Source organism: Salvelinus fontinalis, chromosome 7 (genome assembly GCF_029448725.1).
Source record: "Salvelinus fontinalis isolate EN_2023a chromosome 7, ASM2944872v1, whole genome shotgun sequence".
NCBI classification, from domain to species: Eukaryota; Metazoa; Chordata; class Actinopteri; order Salmoniformes; family Salmonidae; genus Salvelinus; species Salvelinus fontinalis.
The window spans coordinates 60586385-60608796 of NC_074671.1; the positions used below are offsets into that span (position 1 = coordinate 60586385).

The 22412-nt window shown below is 45.7% G+C and overlaps 1 protein-coding gene across 2 annotated transcripts in view; it reads right to left on the reverse strand.

Moving 5' to 3' along the window:
- LOC129859946 (receptor tyrosine-protein kinase erbB-4-like) overlaps positions 1-22412 on the reverse strand; it is a 113321-nt gene that overhangs the window by 7328 nt on the left and 83581 nt on the right. For both annotated transcript variants that reach the window (XM_055930223.1, XM_055930222.1), the window contains exons 8-13: positions 20822-20977; positions 18272-18347; positions 17787-17933; positions 9019-9116; positions 3484-3654; positions 257-554 (exon numbers count right to left, since the gene is read on the reverse strand). In XM_055930223.1, the coding sequence (XP_055786198.1) occupies positions 257-554; positions 3484-3654; positions 9019-9116; positions 17787-17933; positions 18272-18347; positions 20822-20977 (946 nt within the window). The remainder of the gene's footprint in view (positions 1-256; positions 555-3483; positions 3655-9018; positions 9117-17786; positions 17934-18271; positions 18348-20821; positions 20978-22412) is intronic.

The window sequence follows — 22412 nt, forward strand, 5'->3', positions numbered from 1 at the left end:
TGTTGTTGAACTGTTGTTAAACTGTTGTTAAACTGTTGTTGAACTGTTGTTGAACTGTTGTTAAACTGTTGTTAAACTGTTGTTGAACTGTTGTTGAACTGTTGTTAAACTGTTGTTAAACTGTTGTTAAACTGTTGTTAAACTGTTGTTAAACTGTTGTTAAACTGTTGTTGAACTGTTGTTGAACTGTTGTTAAACTGTTGTTAAACTGTTGTTAAACTGTTGTTAAACTGTTGTTGAACTGTTGTCTACCTACCTGACGAGGTCTTATCCTTCATGGGGGTCATGTAGCCGTCCTCGTCCGTGTCCCCCCGGGGCCCCAGGAACACGGTCGGGTCGGCACTGTAGCGCTGCCCGTTGTTGTCCTCTGCCCCGGGCCTCGTCTGGGGCTTCTTCTTGAGCAGCGTGCCGTTGCAGCGCTGGTCCTCCAGGGCGTCCAGGGCTGCCCCCTGCCTGCCTGCAGGATCTGGAGAGGAGACACAAGCCGGGGACCCTCCCAATGCCAGGCCCTCCTCAGGGGTCGAGCCTGAACCGTCCCGGTACCCAAACTGGTTCTGGGGAAAGAGGGGAGAAGGGACAACGGGAGAGGGAAACATTAACTCCAATGTAGGAGGACTAACGCTCATCACAAAGCCGCTCTTACAAATCAAGGAGGGTTTTCACTTATTTAATGTAATGTATTATTCTCATGGAGATGAACACACAAAGGGCCTGTATAGTTACTCTGAAATCAAAGACCAGAGTTATGAGAGAAAACGTTTGCTTCCATGAACCAACATGTTATGAATGACATTTCTCTGCGGCTGTTTTCCCGGGTATAGTTTGGTTCAAAGGTCTCTAAGAAAGAAGGAGGAAAAAGCTGAGTTGGTATTTAAACACCTGAACCGTAGGAACAATAACAATAACAACAACAAACATATTACATGACTTATAGGGCAAGTATATTTCCTGATATAATAGCTCCAAGCTATTAGAGCTGGACCAGCTTGCCAGAGTTTCTACTAGAGAGCGATCCACCTGCCCGCAATGTTTTACTGCTAATATTAGTCATCTTCTGGGAAGCCACAGAGGGAGAGAGAGAGGGGGGGGGGGGGGGGGGGGGGGGGGGGGAGAAATCCTGGGGGCCGGCCTCTCACTCCCACCCACCCTTTCCCTCTGTCCTCTCTCCATCACTCCATCGCTCTGCAATCATCTCTTCTCCTCTCCTCCTCCAGCCCAACCTCTCTATTCATCCCTCTTTCCCGTCAAGTTTTTAAAAGGCCCCCATTATCCTCTCCTCCGGTGAGGTTCAATCAGAACAGCAAATTAGTCAGAATTACACTCTGTCCCAAATGGCATCCTATTCCCTTTATAGTGCACTACTTCTGACCAGAACTCAAAAGAAGTGCACTGTATAGGCAAGGGGGGCCATTTGGGACACATCCAAGCTGGTCTATTTTATTCACTGTGCCAGCGGAGCCAGTGTTCCAATTCAAAGTGAACATCTTTCACTTTCATCTTCATCTTTCACATTTTCTCCCATAACTCCCTGTCCTATTCATAGTCCTACACTGTTTGACTGCATAATGAAAAAGTGTTTCAGTCAGAAGATTGACCTTTGACATTTCAGATGTGTGGGTGCCTGTGTCCAGGTCCCCCAGGAACATGGCATGACCGCCAGCATGAGGGCACACGGGCACACAGTCAATATGAGATGCATGAGCATGGTCGAGGCAGAGCGGCGGCGAGCGGCAGAGTAAATAGCCAGGCCCAGGACTCATTGTCTCTGAGCAAACGGTGGCGGCGCTTTAGTGGAGAGGCTGCTATTTACACATGGAGGCCGGCGTAATGAAACAGGAGGCCTGGAGAGCGGGTGGATAAAGAGGCCAGGGTCGGGGGTGACACACTGGGACACAGAGATGGAGAATAGCTGGAGGAGATACACTGGGACAGAGAGAGAGAAGAACTGGAGGAGATATACTGGGACAGAGAGAGAGAAGAACTGGAGGAGATATACTGGGACAGAGAGAGAGAAGAACTGGAGGAGATATACTGGGACAGAGAGAGAGAAGAACTGGAGGAGATACACTGGGACAGAGAGAGAGAAGAACTGGAGGAGATACACTGGGACAGAGAGAGAGAAGAACTGGAGGAGATATACTGGGACAGAGAGAGAGAGAAGAACTGGAGGAGATACACTGGGACAGAGAGAGAGAAGAACTGGAGGAGATATACTGGGACAGAGAGAGAGAAGAACTGGAGGAGATACACTGGGACAGAGAGAGAGAAGAACTGGAGGAGATATACTGGGACAGAGAGAGAGAAGAACTGGAGGAGATATACTGGGACAGAGAGAGAGAAGAACTGGAGGAGATACACTGGGACAGAGAGAGAGAAGAACTGGAGGAGATATACTGGGACAGAGAGAGAGAAGAACTGGAGGAGATACACTGGGACAGAGAGAGAGAAGAACTGGAGGAGATACACTGGGACAGAGAGAGAGAAGAACTGGAGGAGATATACTGGGACAGAGAGAGAGAGAAGAACTGGAGGAGATACACTGGGACAGAGAGAGAGAAGAACTGGAGGAGATATACTGGGACAGAGAGAGAGAAGAACTGGAGGAGATATACTGGGACAGAGAGAGAGAAGAACTGGAGGAGATACACTGGGACAGAGAGAGAGAAGAACTGGAGGAGATATACTGGGACAGAGAGAGGGAAAGAAGAACTGGAGGAGATATACTGGGACAGAGAGAGGGAAGAACTGGAGGAGATATACTGGGACAGAGAGAGGGAGAAGGGCTGTCTAGATGAATGGAAATCAGATGGAAGTGGAGGTAGGGTTTGATACTTTCTGAGGCTGATAGGACATTGAGGAAAAGAGAGGAGGAATTACATCACAATTTAGTTGTTGTGGATAGTATTTGTGTGTGGTTGTGTGTTAATTTAAGTATATGTGTGGATGTTTCTGTGTGTGTGTGTGTGTGTGTGTGTGTGTGTGTGTGTGTGTGTGTGTGTGTGTGTGTGTGTGTGTGTGTGTGTGTGTGTGTGTGTGTGTGTGGATGTTTCTGTGTGTGTGGGGGGGGTGTTTCTGTGCTTGTGTGTGTGTGTATGTGTGTGTATGTGTGTATGTGTGTGCGTGTGTGTGTGTGTGTGTGTGTGTGTGTGTGTGTGTGTGGATGTTTCTGTGTGTGTGGGGGGGGGGTGTTTCTGTGCTTGTGTGTGTGTGTATGTGTGTGTATGTGTGTGCGTGCGTGCGTGCACAAGTGTTTCTGTGTGTGTGGGGGGGGGGGGGGTGTTTCTGTGCTTGTGTGTGTGTGTATGTGTGTGTATGTGTGTATGTGTGTGCGTGTGTGTGTGTGTGTGTGTGTGTGTGTGTGTGTGTGTGTGTGTGTGGATGTTTCTGTGTGTGTGGGGGGGGGGTGTTTCTGTGCTTGTGTGTGTGTGTATGTGTGTGTATGTGTGTGCGTGCGTGCGTGCACAAGTGTGTGCTTCTACCTACCCTGTTGGAGTCGACGCGGAGCCTGGCTGTGTATGATAGTGGAGGCATGTTAAAGTGATGGGGAACCAGGTACTCCTCAGCATCCATAAAGTCCTCCACATCCTCCTCATCCAACAGGCTCTGGAAGAACTTACTGTCATTGGGGCTGGGCAGCTTCATACGGTCATCCCCCTGAGTTAAGAAACACAGATACACAACATCACATTACTGTCTACTGGGTTGTGTTCAGTAGAGCACAGCGTAGCTAAATGTTTTGCTGCGCAACATTTAGGACGGTTGCGCTAACGTATGCTAATGTGATTAGCATGATGTTGTAAGTAACAAGAACATTTCCCAGGACATAGACATGTCTTATATGGGCAGAAAGCTTAAATTATTGTTAATCTAATTGCACTGTCCAATTTACAGTACCTATTACAGTGGAAAAAATACCATGCTATTGTTTAAGTAGAGGGCACAAAAACAAAACACTTTTATAACGGCAACTGGTTTGACACATTCAACTCTGAAGGTAAATAATGTACTTACATTCAGTAATCTTGCTCCGATTTGTCATCCTGAGGGTTCCAGAGACAAAATGTAGCGTAGTTTTGTTTGATAAAATCAATTTTTATATTAAAATGTAGGAACTGGGTTGTAAAGTTTGAACCCCTGCCGTTTCTGGCCCCACACCCACCCCACCCGGCCATCTAGATGTGTCTTTTCTCACTAACTTTAAGCAGCAGCTATCTGAGCAGCTCACCGATCGCTGCAGCTGTACACAGCCCATCTGTAAATAGCCCACCCAATCTACCTACCTCATCCCAATATGTTTTTATTTACTTTTTTGCTCTTTTGTACACCATTATTTCTACTTGCACATCACCATCTTCACATCTATCACTCCAGTGTACATTTGCTAAATTGTAATTACTTTGCTATTATGGCCTATTTATTGCCTTACCTCTTCACGCCATTTGCACACAATGTATATAGGCTTTTCTATTGTGTTATTGACTGTACGTTTGTTTATTCTATGTGTAACTCTGTGTTGTTGTTTGTGTCGCACTGCTTTGCTTTATCTTGACCAGGTTGCAGTTGTAAATGAGAACTTGTTCTCAACTGGCCTATCTGGTTAACCTGTTGGGGATGGGGGCGCTGTTTAGACTATTTATGCTAATGTGGCTAATTTTTTAAACGGCTTCCCACAAAATCCTTGATCGTACAATATGCATATTATTATTATTATTGGATAGAAAACAGTCTATAGTTTCTATAGGAGTTGAAATTTTGTCTCTACGTGGAACAGAGCCCATTCTACAGCAATTTCCCTGACATGGAGTCAGATTTGAGAAATGTTGGCCACTTTTCTGAAGTCATTTAAAAGGGCACTGTCGTTGCTATGACTATACGGACACTTCTTACGTCTTCCCCTGGATGCCTTTACGTGATGACGATTCCAACGGGCTCGATTGCTCGTTCACAGGCCCTACAAATGAAAAAAACCTTTAGCTAGCAAGTCTTTTCTTGCTGCGTAACGCGCGTGGAAGACACCGACCCTCTCCTGTTCCAAGCGTTAGTTTAGCCTGTTATATTTCTCCGGTCATCTTTTCACTCGTTATAGGAGTTAAAAACATCATAAGGTAGTTAATTTAAAGCGTTTTATAGCAATTTATATCCGTTTAGTGCGATTTTGGGACATTTATTTTTGCAACTATGTGAAAAGTTGGGCATGCTTTTCAGTTCATCCCGAACTCAGTTGACATTTCCACATGGCAAGAGGACAGCTTTCCACCAAAAGACGATTTCTCCCAAGAAAGGATCCTTTGCCCAAGATACTGATGGAAGAACAGCTCAAGGTAGGACATTTTTATTATGATAAATCGTGTTTCTGTCGAAACATTTTAGTGGCTTAGGACGCCATGTTTTTTGACGTAGCTTCGCTTGGCGCAAACTGTATTGAAAAGTAAGGATAAATTAAAAAATGTAATAACGCAATTGTATTAAGAATTAAATTGTCTATCAATCCCTGTCCACCCTATATTTTTTAGTCACGTTTATGAGTATTTATGTATAAGAGTAGATCACTGTCTAAGTGGCGCAAGGACGTTTTCTTTACCAGCTTGTCTACATTTCACATTGTCTAACCATGATTTTGGTGGCTAAATATAAACATTTTCGATCAAACTGTATATGCATGTTGTAATGTGATGTTACAGGAGTGTCATCGGAAGAATTCTGAGAAGGTTAGTGAAAAAATTAATATCTTTTGGCGATGTTGACTTTTATCGCTCACTTTGGCTAGAATCAATGCTGGGCTGCTAATTGCTATGTGCTAAGCTAATATAACGATTTATTGTGTTTTCGCTGTAAGACACTTAGAAAATCTGAAATATTGTCTGTATTCACAGGATCTGTGTCTTTCGATTCGTGTATGCTGTGTATTTTTACGAAATGTTTGATGATTAGTAGTTAGGTAAACACGTTGCTCATTGTAATTATTCTAGTCCATTTGTGATGGTGGGTGCAATTGTAAACTATGCCATATACCTGAAATATGCACTTTTTTCTAACAAAACCTATCCCATACCATAAATATGTTATCAGACTGTCATCTAATGAGTTTTTTTGTTGGTTAGGGGCTATAAATATCTTAGTTTAGCCGAATTGGTGATGGCTACTGGTGTTGGTGGACAAATAAAAGATGGTGGATTATGCTAATGTGTTTTTAGGTAATAGATGTACATCTTTACATATTGTGTCTTCCCTGTAAAACATTTTAAAAATCGGAAATGTTGACTGGATTCATAAGATCTGTGTCTTTCATTAGCTGTATTGGACTTTAATGTGTGAAAGATAAATATTTTAAAAAAATATTTTTTTTGAATTTCGCGGCACTGGTTTTTCAGTGGGGGGGGGGGGGGGTGTGCCGCTAGCGCCACGCTGATCCTAGACAGGTTAAATAAAGGTGAAAAAAAATTTAAAAAATAAATAAAAGGAAAGCTAATTTTCCATCATATATGACTTTCCTTGGAGTGTGTAAACAGATTTTTTTATTACCATATCATTTTTGTATGTTCTCTATAGTTATGTACTTGAAAATGTATCAATTGACCAATTCGGCACATTTGGGCAGACTTGATACAACATTTTCTGAGGTATTGCAATACGTCACTGGATCTGTCTGAATCTTGCAGATACACTGCTGCCATCTAGTGGCCAAAATCTAAATTGCGCCTAAACTGCAAAATTATATTATGTCCTTTCTCTTGCATTTCAAAGATGATAAATAAAATAAAAAATCATTATTATATTATTCCCAGATTATATTCTGCTACATTAATTTCACATTTCCACTTCAAAGTGTTTCCTTTAACCTGTCTGGCACCAGCGTTCCGCTAGCGGAACTCCTCCCACATTCCACTGAAAAGGCAGAGCGCGAAATTCAAAATATATTTTTTAGAAATATTTAACTTTCACACATTAACAAGTCCAATACAGCAGATGAAAGATACACATCTTGTGAATCCAGACAATATTTCAGATTTTTTAAGTGTTTTACAGTGAAAACACAAAATAGCATTATATTAGCTTACTACAATAGCCTACCACACTACCGCATTCATTCATCAAGGCACGTTAGCGATAGGGAATAAACCAGCAAAAGATATACATTTTCACTAACCTTCATAAACCTTCAACAGATGACAGTCCTATAACATCAGGTTATACATACACTTATGTTTTGTTCGAAAATGTGCATATTTAGAGCTGAAATCAGTGGTTATACATTGTGCTAACGTAGCATCTTTTTCCCAAAATGTGCGGATATTTTTATGACACTCCAACTATTCTGACCAAATATCTATCCATAAACGTTACTAGAAAATACATGTTGTATAGGAAATGATAGATACACTAGTTCTTAATGCAATCGCCGTGTTAGAATTCTAAAAATAACTTCATTACGACATCCAGCTTAGGTATAGCGAGAGAGTACCCAAAATCTGGGCGCAAACGACTAGTACAACATGTTCGACAGATATATGAAATAGCATCATAAAATGGGTCCTACTTTTGATGATCTTTCATCAGAATGTTGTACAAGGGGTCCTTTGTCGGGAACAATCGTTGTTTGGATTTAGAATGTCCTCTTCTCCAGTCAATTAGCACGGTAAGCTAGCAAAGTGGCGCTAAGCTCTCCTTCCTGAACAAAGGCACACAACGCAACACGCCTAACGTCCCGAATAAATTTCAATAATCTAATAAAACTATATTGAAAAAACATACTTTACGATGATATTGTCACATGTATCAAATAAAATCAAAGCCGGAGATATTAGTCGTCCATAACGACAGCTTATCAGAAGGCAAATCCAGGTCCCTTCACGAGCTCTCCAGAAAACAGGAAACTGGTGACACGTCATGCCGAGAGCTATTATTCGACCCCAGATCAAGTTACACACTCCATTTCTTCTCTCACTGCCTGTCGACATCTAGTGGAAGACTTATGAAGTGCATGTATTCTAATAAATATCAAGGACATTAATAGGCAGGCCCTAGAACAGTGCATCGATTTCAGATTTTCCACTTCCTGTCAGGAAGTTTGCTGCAAAAGGAGTTCTGTTTTACTCACAGATATAATTCAAACGGTTTTAGAAACTAGAGAGTGTTTTCTATCCAATAGTAATAATAATATGCATATTGTACGAGCAAGAATTGAGTACGAGGCCGTTTAAATTGGGCACGATTTCCCCCCAAAGTGAAAACAGCGCCCTCTGTCCTCAACAGGTTAAAATGGTATCAAGAATATGTGTATCCTTGCTTCAGGTCCTGAGCTACAGGCAGTTAGATTTGGGTATGTCGTTTTAGGCAAAAATTGAAAAAAAGGGTCCGATCCCAGCTTCCACCCCTGAACAGCTAATCAAATGGCTACCCAGACTATTTGCATTGTCGTCACCCCCCCCCCCCCCCACCTCCTCTTTTACGCTGCTGCTACTCTCTGTTTATTATCTATGCATAGTCACTTTAACTCTACCTACATGTACATATTACCTCAATTACCTCCACTAACCTGTTCCCCCGCACATTGACACTGTACCCCCTGTACAGAGACTCGCTACTGTTATTTTACTGCTGCTCTATAATTAATTGTAATTTGTATCATTTTTTTTACTTATCTATTTTCACTTAACAATTATTTTTCTTAAAACTGCATTGTTGGTTAAGGGCTTGTAAGTAAGCATTTCACTGTAAGTGGCACATGTGAAATATACAATTTGATTTGATTTGGAATTGGTCAAGTTCAGGGTATGCCTCAGCTGTCTACTTGCTCAACATGATCCTGATTTTTACAATAGCTTGGGACTGTTGTGGACATGTGCATTCAACCAGAGTACACAGATATGCAGAGTAAAAAGGAAATATTTAAGATCAGCGAACTGCAATTCTTCTAAACAGGGTTTTCAAGCATTTCTCAGGAGTGGACTGTACTGCCTTGTGTCTCATCCACCAGCGATCAGACAGAGAGAGAGAGAGAGCAGGGCTGAGCCGTACCTGGATGACCAGGTATCTCTGGGGATCCCGGGCCATCCTACACAACTCTGCAGCCAGCTCCTTGAACTTGGGCCTGCTGTCTGCGTCTATCATCCAGCCTGGAAGAAAGAAGACCCAGCTTGTTATAAAAGAACATGTTTGATTTAGATAGTAAGGATAAAGACAGGGATACAGATCAGGAGTAAAAACAGGGGAAAGGCCTGGGGATGGAACCCCCACCTCAGGTAATGTGAAGTAACAACCACCTCTGAATGCTAAGGTTCACTGTTGCTATCTCTAATACTGTGTACTGCTCATTCAGGGCCACTAAAAGGCTTTTAGTACATTGTGTACATTTGAGTCCCAGAGGAATAGTGGTCACTGGTCACCATGGTGACTGCTGATACCAAATAACAGAATCACCCTGAATCTTAGAATAACATGAAATACCATTCAGTCATTGGTTGGCCTGAGACAATGTACAGCAGATAGTGTTAGAGAGATACAGAGAGGGAGACAGAGAGAGAGAAAGAATTGTTACAACACTGTATATATTTAATATGACACTCGTAATGTCTTTATTGTTTTGAAACTTCTGTATGTGTAATGTTTACTGTTAATTCGTTTTGTCTGTTTCACTTTTGTGTATTGTCTACCTCATTTGCTTTGGCAATGTTAACACATGTTTCCCATGCCAATAAAGCCCCTTGAATTGAATTGAATTGAGAGAGAGAGAGAGAGAGAGAGAGAGAGGGGGACTTGCTTTGGCAATGTTAACACGTTTCCCATGCCAATAAAGCCCCTTTCAATTGAACTGAATTGAGAGAAAGAGAGAGACAGAGAGAGAGGGAGACAGGGAGAGAGAGAGAGAGAGAGAGAGAGAGAGAGAGAGAGAGAGAAAGATATAGAGAGAACGACAGAGAGAGAGAGACACAAACACGAGAGAGAGACAGAGACGTAAACAGCGTCTACTGATCTTAGATCAGCTCTAATAAGTCTAGCTAGCACTCTCCCCCCCCTCTCTCTCTCTCTTTCTCTCTCTACTCTCCCTCTCCTCTCTCTCTCATCTCCCTCTCCTCCCTTCTCTCTCTGTCTCCCTCTCCCTCTCTCCCTCGTTGTCTCATTTCCTTCCTGTTCATTCCCCCTCCAACCAACACATGGGCGCTGGCGCATTATCTAAATGTGCGGCAATTACACAAGCAATCAACCCTCATTTCATCTCTAGCATTTTTTCCTCAGCCACAAAGGCGCGGGTGTTATGCCGAATCAAATCACAAACAACAGCTCACAGTCAACATGTAATTAGAATGAATGCTCCCGTTAAGATGGAGGATGCTTTTTCCCTCGCCAGCCGAGAGAAGAGAGAGGAGTCCTCTTAAGGATTGACCTCCCAGCTAATTCTATCTCCTCTTAAATCTGTCATTAGTGTGTGTGTGTGTGTGTGTGTGTGTGTGTGTGTGTGTGTGTGTGTGTGTGTGTGTGTGTGTGTGTGTGTGTGTGTGTGTGTGTGTGTGTGTGTGTGTGTGTGAAAGAGAGAGAGTGTGTGTTTGTGTCTGCGTGCTAGAGTATGTGTGTGTGTGTGTGTGTGTGTGTGTGTGTGTGTGTGTGTGTGTGTGTGTGTGTGTGTGTGTGTGTGTGTGTGTGTGTGTGTGTGTGTGTGTGTGTGTGTGTGTGTGTGTGTGTGTGTGTGTTCATACAAGCATTTCACACACACACACACACTCTAGCACGCAGACACAAACACACACTCTCTCTCTTTCACACACACACACACACACACACACACACACACACACACACACACACACACACACACACACACACACACACACACACACACACACACACACACACACACACACACACACACACACACACACACACACACACACACACACACACACACACACACACACACTCTTGCACACAGACACACACCCATACTCTAGTATTATTCTAAAATGATTAAAAAAAACGTTTTTCCTCATCCATCTACACACAATACCCCATCATGACATCACAATACCCCATCACGACATCACAATACCCCATCATGACATCACAATACCCCATCACGACATCACAATACCCCATCATGACATCACAATACCCCATCACGACATCACAATACCCCATCATGACATCACAATACCCCATCACGACATCACAATACCCCATCATGACATCACAATATCCCATCAATACATCACAATACCTCATCATGACGAAGTGAAAACAGGTTTTTAGACATTTTTGCAAATGTATTAAAATAAAAATGGTTGCTGATCATGGGCCTCTGTACGCCTATGTAGATATTCCATAAAAAAATCTTCAGTTTTGTAACAGTCCTGACCTATTTATGTTAGTTTTTATGTGTTTTTGGTCAGGGCATGTGTTTTGGGTGGGCAGTCTATGTTATCTGTTTCTATGTTGGTTTCGGTTTGCCTGGTATGGCTCTTGATTAGAGGCAGGTGGTTTGCATTTTCCTCTAATCAAGAGTCATATTTAGGTAGGGCATTTGTTTGTTTGTTTGTGGGTGATTGTCTCCTGTGATGTCTTCGTTATGTTAGATGTATTCACTTTTGGAGCTGTTTGGCTGTTCGTATGTTTCGATGTCCGTTCCTGTTCGTGAGTTTACGTTTGTCCATGTAAGTTTATGTTCAGGTTGCGTGTACGTCGTTTTCTTATTTTGTAGTTTGTTAAAGTGTTTGTTTTCGTGTCATCAGTTTTCGTTGTTAATAAATAAAGATGGCATATTTCCCTAACTCCGCATTTTGGTCCGAAGATCCTTCTCTCCTCACCTCATCTGAGGATGAGGAAAGCGACAGCTCTTACAGAATCACCCACCAAAATACAGTGACCAAGCGGTATGGGAATGCTCGACGGAGCAACAGGAATTTCTGGACTTGGGAGGAGATTTTGGATGGTAGAGGACCCTGGGCGCAAACTGGAGAACATCGCTGCTCTCGTGAGAAGAGTGAGGCAGCCACAGCCCAGGAGCGGTGGTTTAAGGAGGCAGCTAGGAGACGTGGATGGAAGCCGGAGAATCAAGCTCGTAACCGGAATTATGAGGGGACTCGTCTTGCACGGAAGCCCGAAAAGGCCGTGAGTAACTCCCAAAAATTTCTTGGGGGGGGGCTAAAGGGTAGTGGGCTAAGGGCAGGTAGGAGACCTGCGCCCACTTCCCAGGCTAACCGTGGAGAGCGGGAGTACGGGCAGACACCGTGTTACGCAGTAGAGCGCACGGTGTCTCCTGTACGTGTGCATAGCCCAGTGCGGGTTATTCCACCTCCCCGCACTGGTAGGGCTAGATTGGGCATTGAGCCAGGTGTCATGAGGCCGGCTCAACGCGTCTGGTCTCCAGTGCGTCTCCTCGGGCCGGCATACATGGCACCTGCCTTACGCATGGTTTCCCCGGTTCGCCTGCATAGCCCAGTGCGGGCTATTCCACCTCGCCGCACTGGCAGGGCGACCGGGAGCATTCAACCAGGTAAGGTTGGGCAGGCTCAATGCTCAAGAGAGCCAGTACGCCTGCACGGTCCGGTATTTCCGGCGCCACCTCCCCGCCCCAGCCTAGTACCTACAGTGCCTACATTACGCACTAGGCTACCAGTGCATTTCCAGAGCCCTGTTCCTCCTCCACGCACTCTCCCTATAGTGCGTGTATCCAGTTCAGTGCCTCCAGTTCCGGCCCCACGCACTAAGCCACCTGTGCGTCTCCTAAGTCCTGTACACACTGTCACTTCTCCCCGTACTAGTCCTGAGGTGCGTGCCCTCAGCCAGGTGCCACCAGTGCCGGTACCACGCACCAGGTATAGAGTACGCTTTGAGAGTTCAGTGTGCCCTGTCCCTGCTCCACGCACTAGTAGGAAGGTGCTTATCATTAGCCCGGTGCCTCCAGTTCCGGCACCACGCACCAGGTCTACAGTGCGCCGTATCCGGCCAGAGCCATCCGTCTCCCCAGCGCCATCTGAGCCATCCGTCTCCCCAGCGCCATCTGAGCCATCCGTCTCCCCAGCGCCATCTGAGCCATCCGTCTCCCCAGCGCCATCTGAGCCATCCGTCTGCCAGGAGCCTGCAAAGCCGCCCGTCTGCCATGAGCCTGCAAAGCCGCCCGTCTGCCATGAGCCTACAGAGCCATCCGCCAGACAGGAGCCGCTAGAGCCGTCAGCCAGACAGGAGCCGCTAGAGCCGCCCGCCAGACAGGATCTGCCAGAGCCGCCAACCAGACAGGATCTGCCAGAGCCGCCAACCAGACAGGATCTGCCAGAGCCGCCAACCAGACAGGATCTGCCAGAGCCGCCAATCAGACAGGATCTGCCAGAGCCGTCAGCGAGCCATGAGCAGCCAGAGCCGTCAGAGAGCCATGAGCAGCCAGAGCCGTCAGAGAGCCATGAGCAGCCAGAGCCGTCAGAGAGCCATGAGCAGCCAGAGCCGTCAGTGAGCCATGAGCAGCCAGAGCCGTCAGAGAGCCATGAGCAGCCAGAGCCGTCAGAGCGCCATGAGCGTCGAGAGCCGTCAGCCTGCCATGAGCGTCGAGAGCCGTCAGCCTGCCATGAGCGTCGAGAGCCGTCAGCCTGCCATGAGCGTCGAGAGCCGTCAGCCTGCCATGAGCGTCGAGAGCCGTCAGCCTGCCATGAGCGTAGAGAGCCGTCAGTCTGCCATGAGCGTCGAGAGCCGTCAGCCTGCATGGACCTGCCAGAGCCGTCCAAACAGGACCTGCCAGAGTCCTTCAGCCGGGATCTGCCCCTTGTCCCGGTGTTGCCCCTTGTCCCGGTGCTGCCCCTTGTCCCGGTGCTGCCCCTTATTCCAGTGATGGTCCTTATCCTGGTGCTGCCCCTTGTCCCGGTGCTGCCCCTTGTCCCGGTGCTACCCCTTGTCCCGGTGCTGCCCCTTGTCCCGGTGCTAGCTGTTTATTTAGGGGAAGGTAGTGTTAGGGTGGGCATTAGAAGGGGTAGACAGAAGAGGGGAGTGACTATGGTGGTATGGGGACAGCGTCCGGAACCGGAACCACCACCGTGGTCAACTGCCCACCCGGACCCTCCCCTGGACTTTGTGCTGGTGCGCCCGGCGTTCGCACCTTGGGGGGGGGGGTACTGTAACAGTCCTGACCTATTTATGTTAGTTTTTATGTGTTTTTGGTCAGGGCATGTGTTTTGGGTGGGCAGTCTATGTTATCTGTTTCTATGTTGGTTTCGGTTTGCCTGGTATGGCTCTTGATTAGAGGCAGGTGGTTTGCATTTTCCTCTAATCAAGAGTCATATTTAGGTAGGGCATTTCTCACTGTTTGTTTGTGGGTGATTGTCTCCTGTGATGTCTTCGTTATGTTAGATGTATTCACTTTTGGAGCTGTTTGGCTGTTCGTATGTTTCGATGTCCGTTCCTGTTCGTGAGTTTACGTTTGTCCATGTAAGTTTATGTTCAGGTTGCGTGTACGTCGTTTTCTTATTTTGTAGTTTGTTAAAGTGTTTGTTTTCGTGTCATCAGTTTTCGTTGTTAATAAATAAAGATGGCATATTTCCCTAACTCCGCATTTTGGTCCGAAGATCCTTCTCTCCTCACCTCATCTGAGGATGAGGAAAGCGACAGCTCTTACAAGTTTCCAGCTACAATAGTCATTTACAACATTAACAATGTCTATACTGCATTTCTGATCAATTTGATGTCTTTCAAAAACAAGGACATTTCTAAATGACCCCAAACTTTTAAACGGTAGGTGTATATATTAATCAATAGTATATATTAAACATTTAGATGTGATTCTGTATAACATCACAACACACATGCACGCGAGCGCGCGCGCACGCACACACACACACACACACACACACACACACACACACACACACACACACACACACACACACACACACACACACACATGTATACAGGCTCTCTCTCTCTGTTCATGTGGATGACATGACAGGAGTGGGGCAGAGGGCCAGGAGCTGTCAGTTGGAACAGGGGGGGTTGCTGCATTGAATTGTGGGTATGATGAGTTAGAGCGGGGGGGGGGGGGGATTACAAATCTCTGGGGTGTCCAAGTCACTCAACATCACAGGGCATCTAGAGTGTGTTAGCACAGTGCAGTGTGCATGACTGCCACAGGTCACATTCACCGGATATTCTAGTCTCTCTTTCTCACTCCCTCCCTCTCTCCTTCTCTTCCTGACAGTCTTTATGAGCGCAATGGGGCGAGCTGGAGGGTGGTCGACCAGACAAGCGGTATCCTATATATATATCAGGCGGGCGGTTGACCAGACAAGCTGAATCCTATATATAGGTAGCCTTCTGATAGGCTAATTGACATAATTTGAGTCAATTGGAGGTGTACCTATGTATGTATTTCAAGGCCTACCTTCAAACTCAGTGCCTCTTTGCTTGACATCATGGGAAAATCAAAAGATATCAGCCAAGACCTCAGAAAAAAAATTGTAGACCTCCACAAGTCTGGTTCATCCTTGGGAGCAATTTCCAAACACCTGAAGGTACAACGTTCATCTGTACAAATAATAGTACGCAAGTATAAACACCATGGGACCATGCAGCCTTCATACCGCTCAGGAAGGAGACGCGTTCTGTCTCCTAGAGATGAACGTACTTTGGTGCAAAAAGTGCAAATCAATCCCAGAACAACAAGAGGACCTTGTGAAGATGCTGGAGGAAACAGGTATAAAAGTATCTATATCCACAGTAAAACGAGTCCTATATCGACATAATCTGAAAGGCAAGGAAGAAGCCACTGTTCAAAAACTGTCATAAAAAAAGCCAGACTACGGTTTGCAACTGCACATGGGGACAAAGATCGTACTTTTTGGAGAAATGTCCTCTGGTCTGATAAAACAAAAATAGAACTGTTTGTCCATAATGACCATCGTTATGTTTGGAGGAAAAAGGGGGATGCTTGCAAGCCGAAGAACACCATCCCAACTGTGAAGCACAGGGGTGGCAACATTATGTTGTGGGGGTGCTTTGCTGCAGGATGGACTGATCAAGTCAATCAATCAAGTTTATTTTATATAGCCCTTCGTACATCAGCTAATATCTCGAAGTGCTGTACAGAAACCCAGCCTAAAACCCCAAACAGCAAGCAATGCAGGTGTAGAAGCACGTGCTTTTGTGCTGATGCACTTCACAAACTAGATTTCATCATGTGGAAGGAAAACTATGTGTATATATTGAAACAACATCTTATTAAGACATCAGTCAGGAAGTTAAAGCTTGGTTGCAAATGGGTCTTCCAAATGGACAATGAACCCAAGCATACTTCCAAAGTTGTGGGGAAATGGCTTAAGGACAACAAAGTCAAGCTATTGGGGTGGCCATCACAAAGCCCTGACCTCAATCCTATAGAAAATGTGTGGGCAGAACTGAAAAAGCGTGTGCGAGCATGGAGGCCTACAAACCTGACTCGGTTACACCAGCTCTGTCAGCTTGAATGGGCCAAAATTCACCCGACTTATTGTGGGAAGCTTGTGGAAAGCTACCCGAAACGTTTGAACCAAGTTAAACAATTTAAAGGTAATGCTATCAAAAACGAATTGAGTGTATGTAAACTTCTGACCCACTGGGAATGTGATGAAAGAAATAAAAGCTGAAATAAAAAATTCTCTCTACTATTATTCTGACATTTCACATTCTTAATATGAAGTGGTGATCCTAACTGACCTAAGACAGGGATTTTTTACTAGAATTAAATGTCAGGAATTGTGAAAAACTGAGTTTAAATGTATTTGGCTAAGGTGTATGTAAACTTCCGACTTTAACTGTATATATACATCATGCCATCTCATCATGCCATCTATTTTGTGAAGTGCACCAGTCCCTCTTGCAGCAAAGCACCCCCTCAACATGATGCTGCCACCACCGTGCTTCATGGTTGGGATGGTGTTCTCCGGCTTGCAAGCCTCCCCCATTTTCCTCCAAACATAACGATGGTGATTATTGCCAAACAGTTCTGTTTTTGTTTCATTAGACCAGAGGACATTTGGGGACAAAGTACGATCTTTGTCCCCATGTGCAGTTGCAAACCGTAGTCTGGCTTTTTTATGGCGGTTTTGGAGCAGTGGCTTCTTCCTTGCTGAGCGGCCTTTCAGGTAATGTCGATATAGGACTTGTTTTACTGTGGATATAGATACTTTTGTACCTGTTTACTCCAGCATCTTCACAAGGTCCTTTGCTGGCGTTCTGGGATTGATTTGCACTCTAGGAGACAGAACGCGTCTCCTTTCTGAGCGGTATGACGGCTGAGTGGTCCTATGGTGTTTATACTTGTGTACTGTTGTTTGTACAGATGAATATGATATATTCAGGCGTTTGGAAATTGCACCCAAAGATGGAGGTCTAAAAAATAATTCTGAGGTCTTGGCTGATTTCTTTTGATTTTCCCATGATGTCAAGCAAAGAGGCACTGAGTTTGAAGGTAGGTCTTGAAATACATCCATAGGTACACCTCCAATTGACTCAAATTATGTCAATTAGCCTATCAGAAGCTTCTAAAGCCATGACATCATTTTCTGGAATTTTCCAAGCTGTTTAAATGCACAGTCAACTTAATGTATGTAAACTTCTGACCCACTGGAAATGTGATACAGTGAAATAAGTGAAATAATCTGTCTGTAAACAATTGTTGGAAAAATGACTTGTGTCATGCACAAAGTAGATGTCCTAACCGACCTGCCAAAACTATAGTTTGTTAACAAGACATTTTTGCAATGGTTGAAAAATGAGTTTTAATGACTCCAACCTAAGTGTACGTAAACTTCTGACTTCAACTGTATCATACGTACATTTAACCATGACCATATAGACGTCTATGGTGCAGATGGGGGGCTGAGGCAGACGCTCGCCCTTCTCCAGGATGTCTGGGATCTCCCGTGTGGGGATGCCGTCATACGGCTTCCCTCCGAAAGTCATCAGCTCCCAGATAGTCACACCTGGAGAGAGAGAGAGAGAAAGAGAGAGAGAAAGAGAAAGAGAGAGAGAAGAGTCTAATGTTTACTGTTCATTTTAATTGTTTATTTCAGTTTGTTAATTATCTATTTCACTTGCTTTGGCAATGTTAACATATGTTTCCCATGTCAATAAAGCCCTTAAATTGAAATTTTATTGTATTGAAAGAGAGAGAGAAAACACAAGACAGAAAATGAGGCAGAGAGAGATAGATAAAGAGAAAGGAAGAAAGCAAGTAGGACAGAAAGAAAGAGAAAACGAGAGGGAAAGAGAAAGAGAGACAAAGGAATTCAGTATCGTTTGTTTGTAATGTCACACGTACCGTAGCTCCACACATCACTCTGGTGTGTGAACTTCCTGTAGTGAATACACTCCAACGCCATCCACTTAATGGGCATCTAGAGAGAGAGAGAAAGGGAGGGAGAGAGAGAGCGTGGGGAGGGGGGTGAGAGTGAGAGAGAGAGAACAAGAGAAAGAGAGCGAGAGGGGGATGAGAGAGCGAGAGAGAGAGAGAGAGAGAGAGAGAGAGAGGGAGAGAGAGAGAGAGAGAGAGAGAGAGAGAGAGAGACAGAGGGGTGATGAGAGAGAGAGAGAGAGACAGAGGGGGGATGAGAGAGAGAGATGAGAGGGAGGGAGGGAGAGAGAGGGAGAGAGAGAGAAAGACAGAGGGGGGATGAGAGAGAGAGATGAGAGGGAGGGAGAGAGAGAGAGAAAGAGAGACAGAGACAGAGGGAGAGGTGGAGAGACAGAGAGAGAAAGACAGAGGGGGGATGAGAGAGAGAGAGATGAGAGGAAGGGAGAGAAAGAGAGAAAGAGAGACAGAGACAGAGGGAGAGGTGGAGAGACAGAGGGAGAGAGAGAGAGACAGAGGGAGAGGTGGAGAGACAGAGAGAGAAAGAGAGAGAGACAGAGGGAGAGGTGGAGAGACAGAGAGAGAAAGAGAGAGAGACAGAGGGAGAGGTGGAGAGAGAGAGAGAGAGAGAGAGAGAGAGAGAGAGAGAGAGAGAGAGAGAGAGAGAGAGACAGAGGGAGAGGTGGAGAGACAGAGAGAGAAAGAGAGAGACAGACAGAGGGAGAGGTGGAGAGACAGAGAGAGAAAGAGAGAGACAGAGGGAGAGGTGGAGAGAGAGAGAGAGAGAGACAGAGGGAGAGGTGGAGAGACAGAGAGAGAAAGAGAGAGAGACAGAGGGAGAGGTGGAGAGAGAGAGAGAGAGAGAGACAGAGGGAGAGGTGGAGAGACAGAGAGAGAAAGAGAGAGAGACAGAGGGAGAGGTGGAGAGAGAGAAAGACAGAGGGGTGATGAGAGGGAGGGAGAGAAAGAGAGAGAGAGACAGAGGGAGAGGTGGAGAGACAGAGAGAGAAAGAGAAGGATTATTAACTCGAGTGCACTGATGATACAAATGTCAAGAGAGAACAGACAAGTGTTAGTGAATGTTTCCTCTCCAACCTAAAACTCTCGGATTCATCATCATGTATCAGATGGAAAGGTTGTGATGGGTCTATGTAGAACAATACATTTTCTGTTTTCATATTCCTGGTAGTACTGACCTGTAAACTTTTAACAGTTAATACCATCTATGTTCTAATCCTAGTCCAGAATTGAGTAGCCTCATTCCATTACGTTCCATTTATATCCATGGCAGGATTGAAATGAAATGAAACAGTCTTCAAAATATGAAGGTCAGCTTGGATCCAAGGCTGACTACTGCATGTTGCAAGGCATTTTCTGGGATGGACAGTGATATGCCAGTGTAACACTTGTTACAGTACAACGTGTCAACATTGGCCGTCATAGCAACCAGTACCACAACATGTGATTGTCTTGTGGACTGGAAACCCAATTTACCCCTGCAGGTAGGTACACTGTGGAAATCTATTACCTACTAGAACATGACCGTATTACATATCCTGTCTATATTAACTGGGTTTCATCTCTCACTCTCTTCTCTACTGCAACTCAAAGAGGAAAATTAAACGCACTTGTTTTCAATGGTATACAGTGCATTCGGAAAAGTATTCAGACCCCTTGACTTTTTCCACATTTTGTTACGTTACAGCCTTATTCTAAAATGATTAAAAAAAACGTTTTTCCTCATCCATCTACACACAATACCCCATCATGACATCACAATACCCCATCACGACATCACAATACCCCATCACGACATCACAATACCCCATCATGACATCACAATACCCCATCATGCCATCACAATACCCCATCATGACATCACAATACCCCATCACGACATCACAATACCCCATCATGACATCACAATACCCCATCACGACATCACAATACCCCATCATGACATCACAATACCCCATCACGACATCACAATACCCCATCATGACATCACAATACCCCATCACGACATCACAATACCCCATCATGACATCACAATATCCCATCAATACATCACAATACCTCATCATGACGAAGTGAAAACAGGTTTTTAGACATTTTTGCAAATGTATTAAAATAAAAATGGTTGCTGATCATGGGCCTCTGTACGCCTATGTAGATATTCCATAAAAAAATCTTCAGTTTCCAGCTACAATAGTCATTTACAACATTAACAATGTCTATACTGCATTTCTGATCAATTTGATGTCTTTCAAAAACAAGGACATTTCTAAATGACCCCAAACTTTTAAACGGTAGGTGTATATATTAATCAATAGTATATATTAAACATTTAGATGTGATTCTGTATAACATCACAACACACATGCACGCGAGCGCGCGCGCACACACACACACACACACACACACACACACACACACACACACACACACACACACACACACACACACACACACACACACACACACACACACACACACACACACACACACACACACACACACCTTGCCCCCGTCTGCGTTGTACTCTTTCTCGTCGACGTCCAGCAGTCTGGCCAGGCCAAAGTCTGTGATCTTGATGTGGTTGGGGGACTTGACCAGAACATTACGGGCTGCCAGATCTCTGTGGACCAGCCTTCTCTCCTCCAGATACATCATGCCCTGGCATGGTGGCAGAGAGAGAGAGAGAGAGTGAAAGAGTGAAAGAGAGCGGAGGGAGAGAGAGAGGGAGAGAGGAGGAAGGGAGAAGGGGAGAGAGATAGAGAGAGGAAAGAGAGAGAGGGGGAAGATAGAAATAAAGAGAGAGGAGGGAGGGAGAGAGGGAGAGGAATAGAGAGACAGAGAGAGAGAGAAATAGAGAGAGAGATGAGGGAGAGACATAGAGAGAGAGAGGAGGGAGAGAGAGAGGGAGAGAGAGAGGAGGAAGGGAGAGGGGGAGAGAGATAAAGAGAGGAAAGAGAGAGAGGGGGAGATAGAAATAGAGAGAGAGGAGGGAGAGAGAGAGGGAGAGATAGATAGAGAGAGATAAGAGAGAAAGAGGGGGGGAGAGATAGAGATAGGAAAGAGGAGATAGAGAGAGAGGGGGGAGAGGAGAGACAGAGATAGGATAGAGGAGATAGAGAGAGAGAGAGATGGAGAGGGAGAGAGGGAGGGAGAGAGAAATAAACACTTTTTCTGATTGTGTATTTCCATTTTCATCACAATCATCATCATCATCATCACAATCATTATCGTCACAATCATCATCATCAACACCACCACCACCACCATCATTCTCTCTTCTCCCTGCCCTTCTCTATTCTCTCTGCCCTGCGCTGTTATCCCTGCCCTGCCCCGTTCTCCCTGCCCCGTTCTCCCTGCCCTGTTCTCCCTGCCCTGCGCTGTTATCCCTGCCCTGTTCTCCCTGCCCTGCCCCGTTCTCCCTGCCCTGTCCTCCCTGCCCTGCCCCGTTCTCCCTGCCCCGTTATTCCTGCCCTGTCCTCCCTGCCCTGCCCCGTTCTCCCTGCCCCGTTATTCCTGCCCTGTTCTCCCTGCCCTGCCCCGTTCTCCCTGCCCTGTTTTCCCTGCCCTGCCCCGTTCTCCCTGCCCCGTTCTCCCTGCCCTGTCCCGTTCTCCCTGCCCTGTTCTCCTTGCCCTGCCCCGTTCTCCCTGCCCCGTTCTCCCTGCCCTGTCCCGTTCTCCCTGCCCTGTTCTCCTTGCCTTGTTCTCCCTGCCCTGTTCTCCCGGCCCTGTTCTCCCTTCCCCGTTCTCCCTGCCCTGTTCTCCCTGCCCTGTTCTCCCTGCCCTGTTCTCCCTGCCTTCTTCTCCCTGCCTTCTTCTCCCTGCCTTCTTCTCCCTGCCCTGATCTCCCTGCCCTGTTCTCCCTGCCCTGTTCTCCCTGCCCTGTTCTCCCTGCCCTGTTCTCCCTGCCCTGTTCTCCCTGCCCTGCCCTGTTCTCCCTGCCCTGCGCTGTTCTCCCTGCCCTGTTCTCCCTGCCCTGTTCTCCCTGCCCTGCCCTGATCTCCCTGCCCTGTTCTCCGTGCCCTGTTCTCTCTGCCCTGCCCTCTTCTCACTGCACTTCCTTATTCTCCCTGCCCTGCTCTGTTCTCCCTGTCCT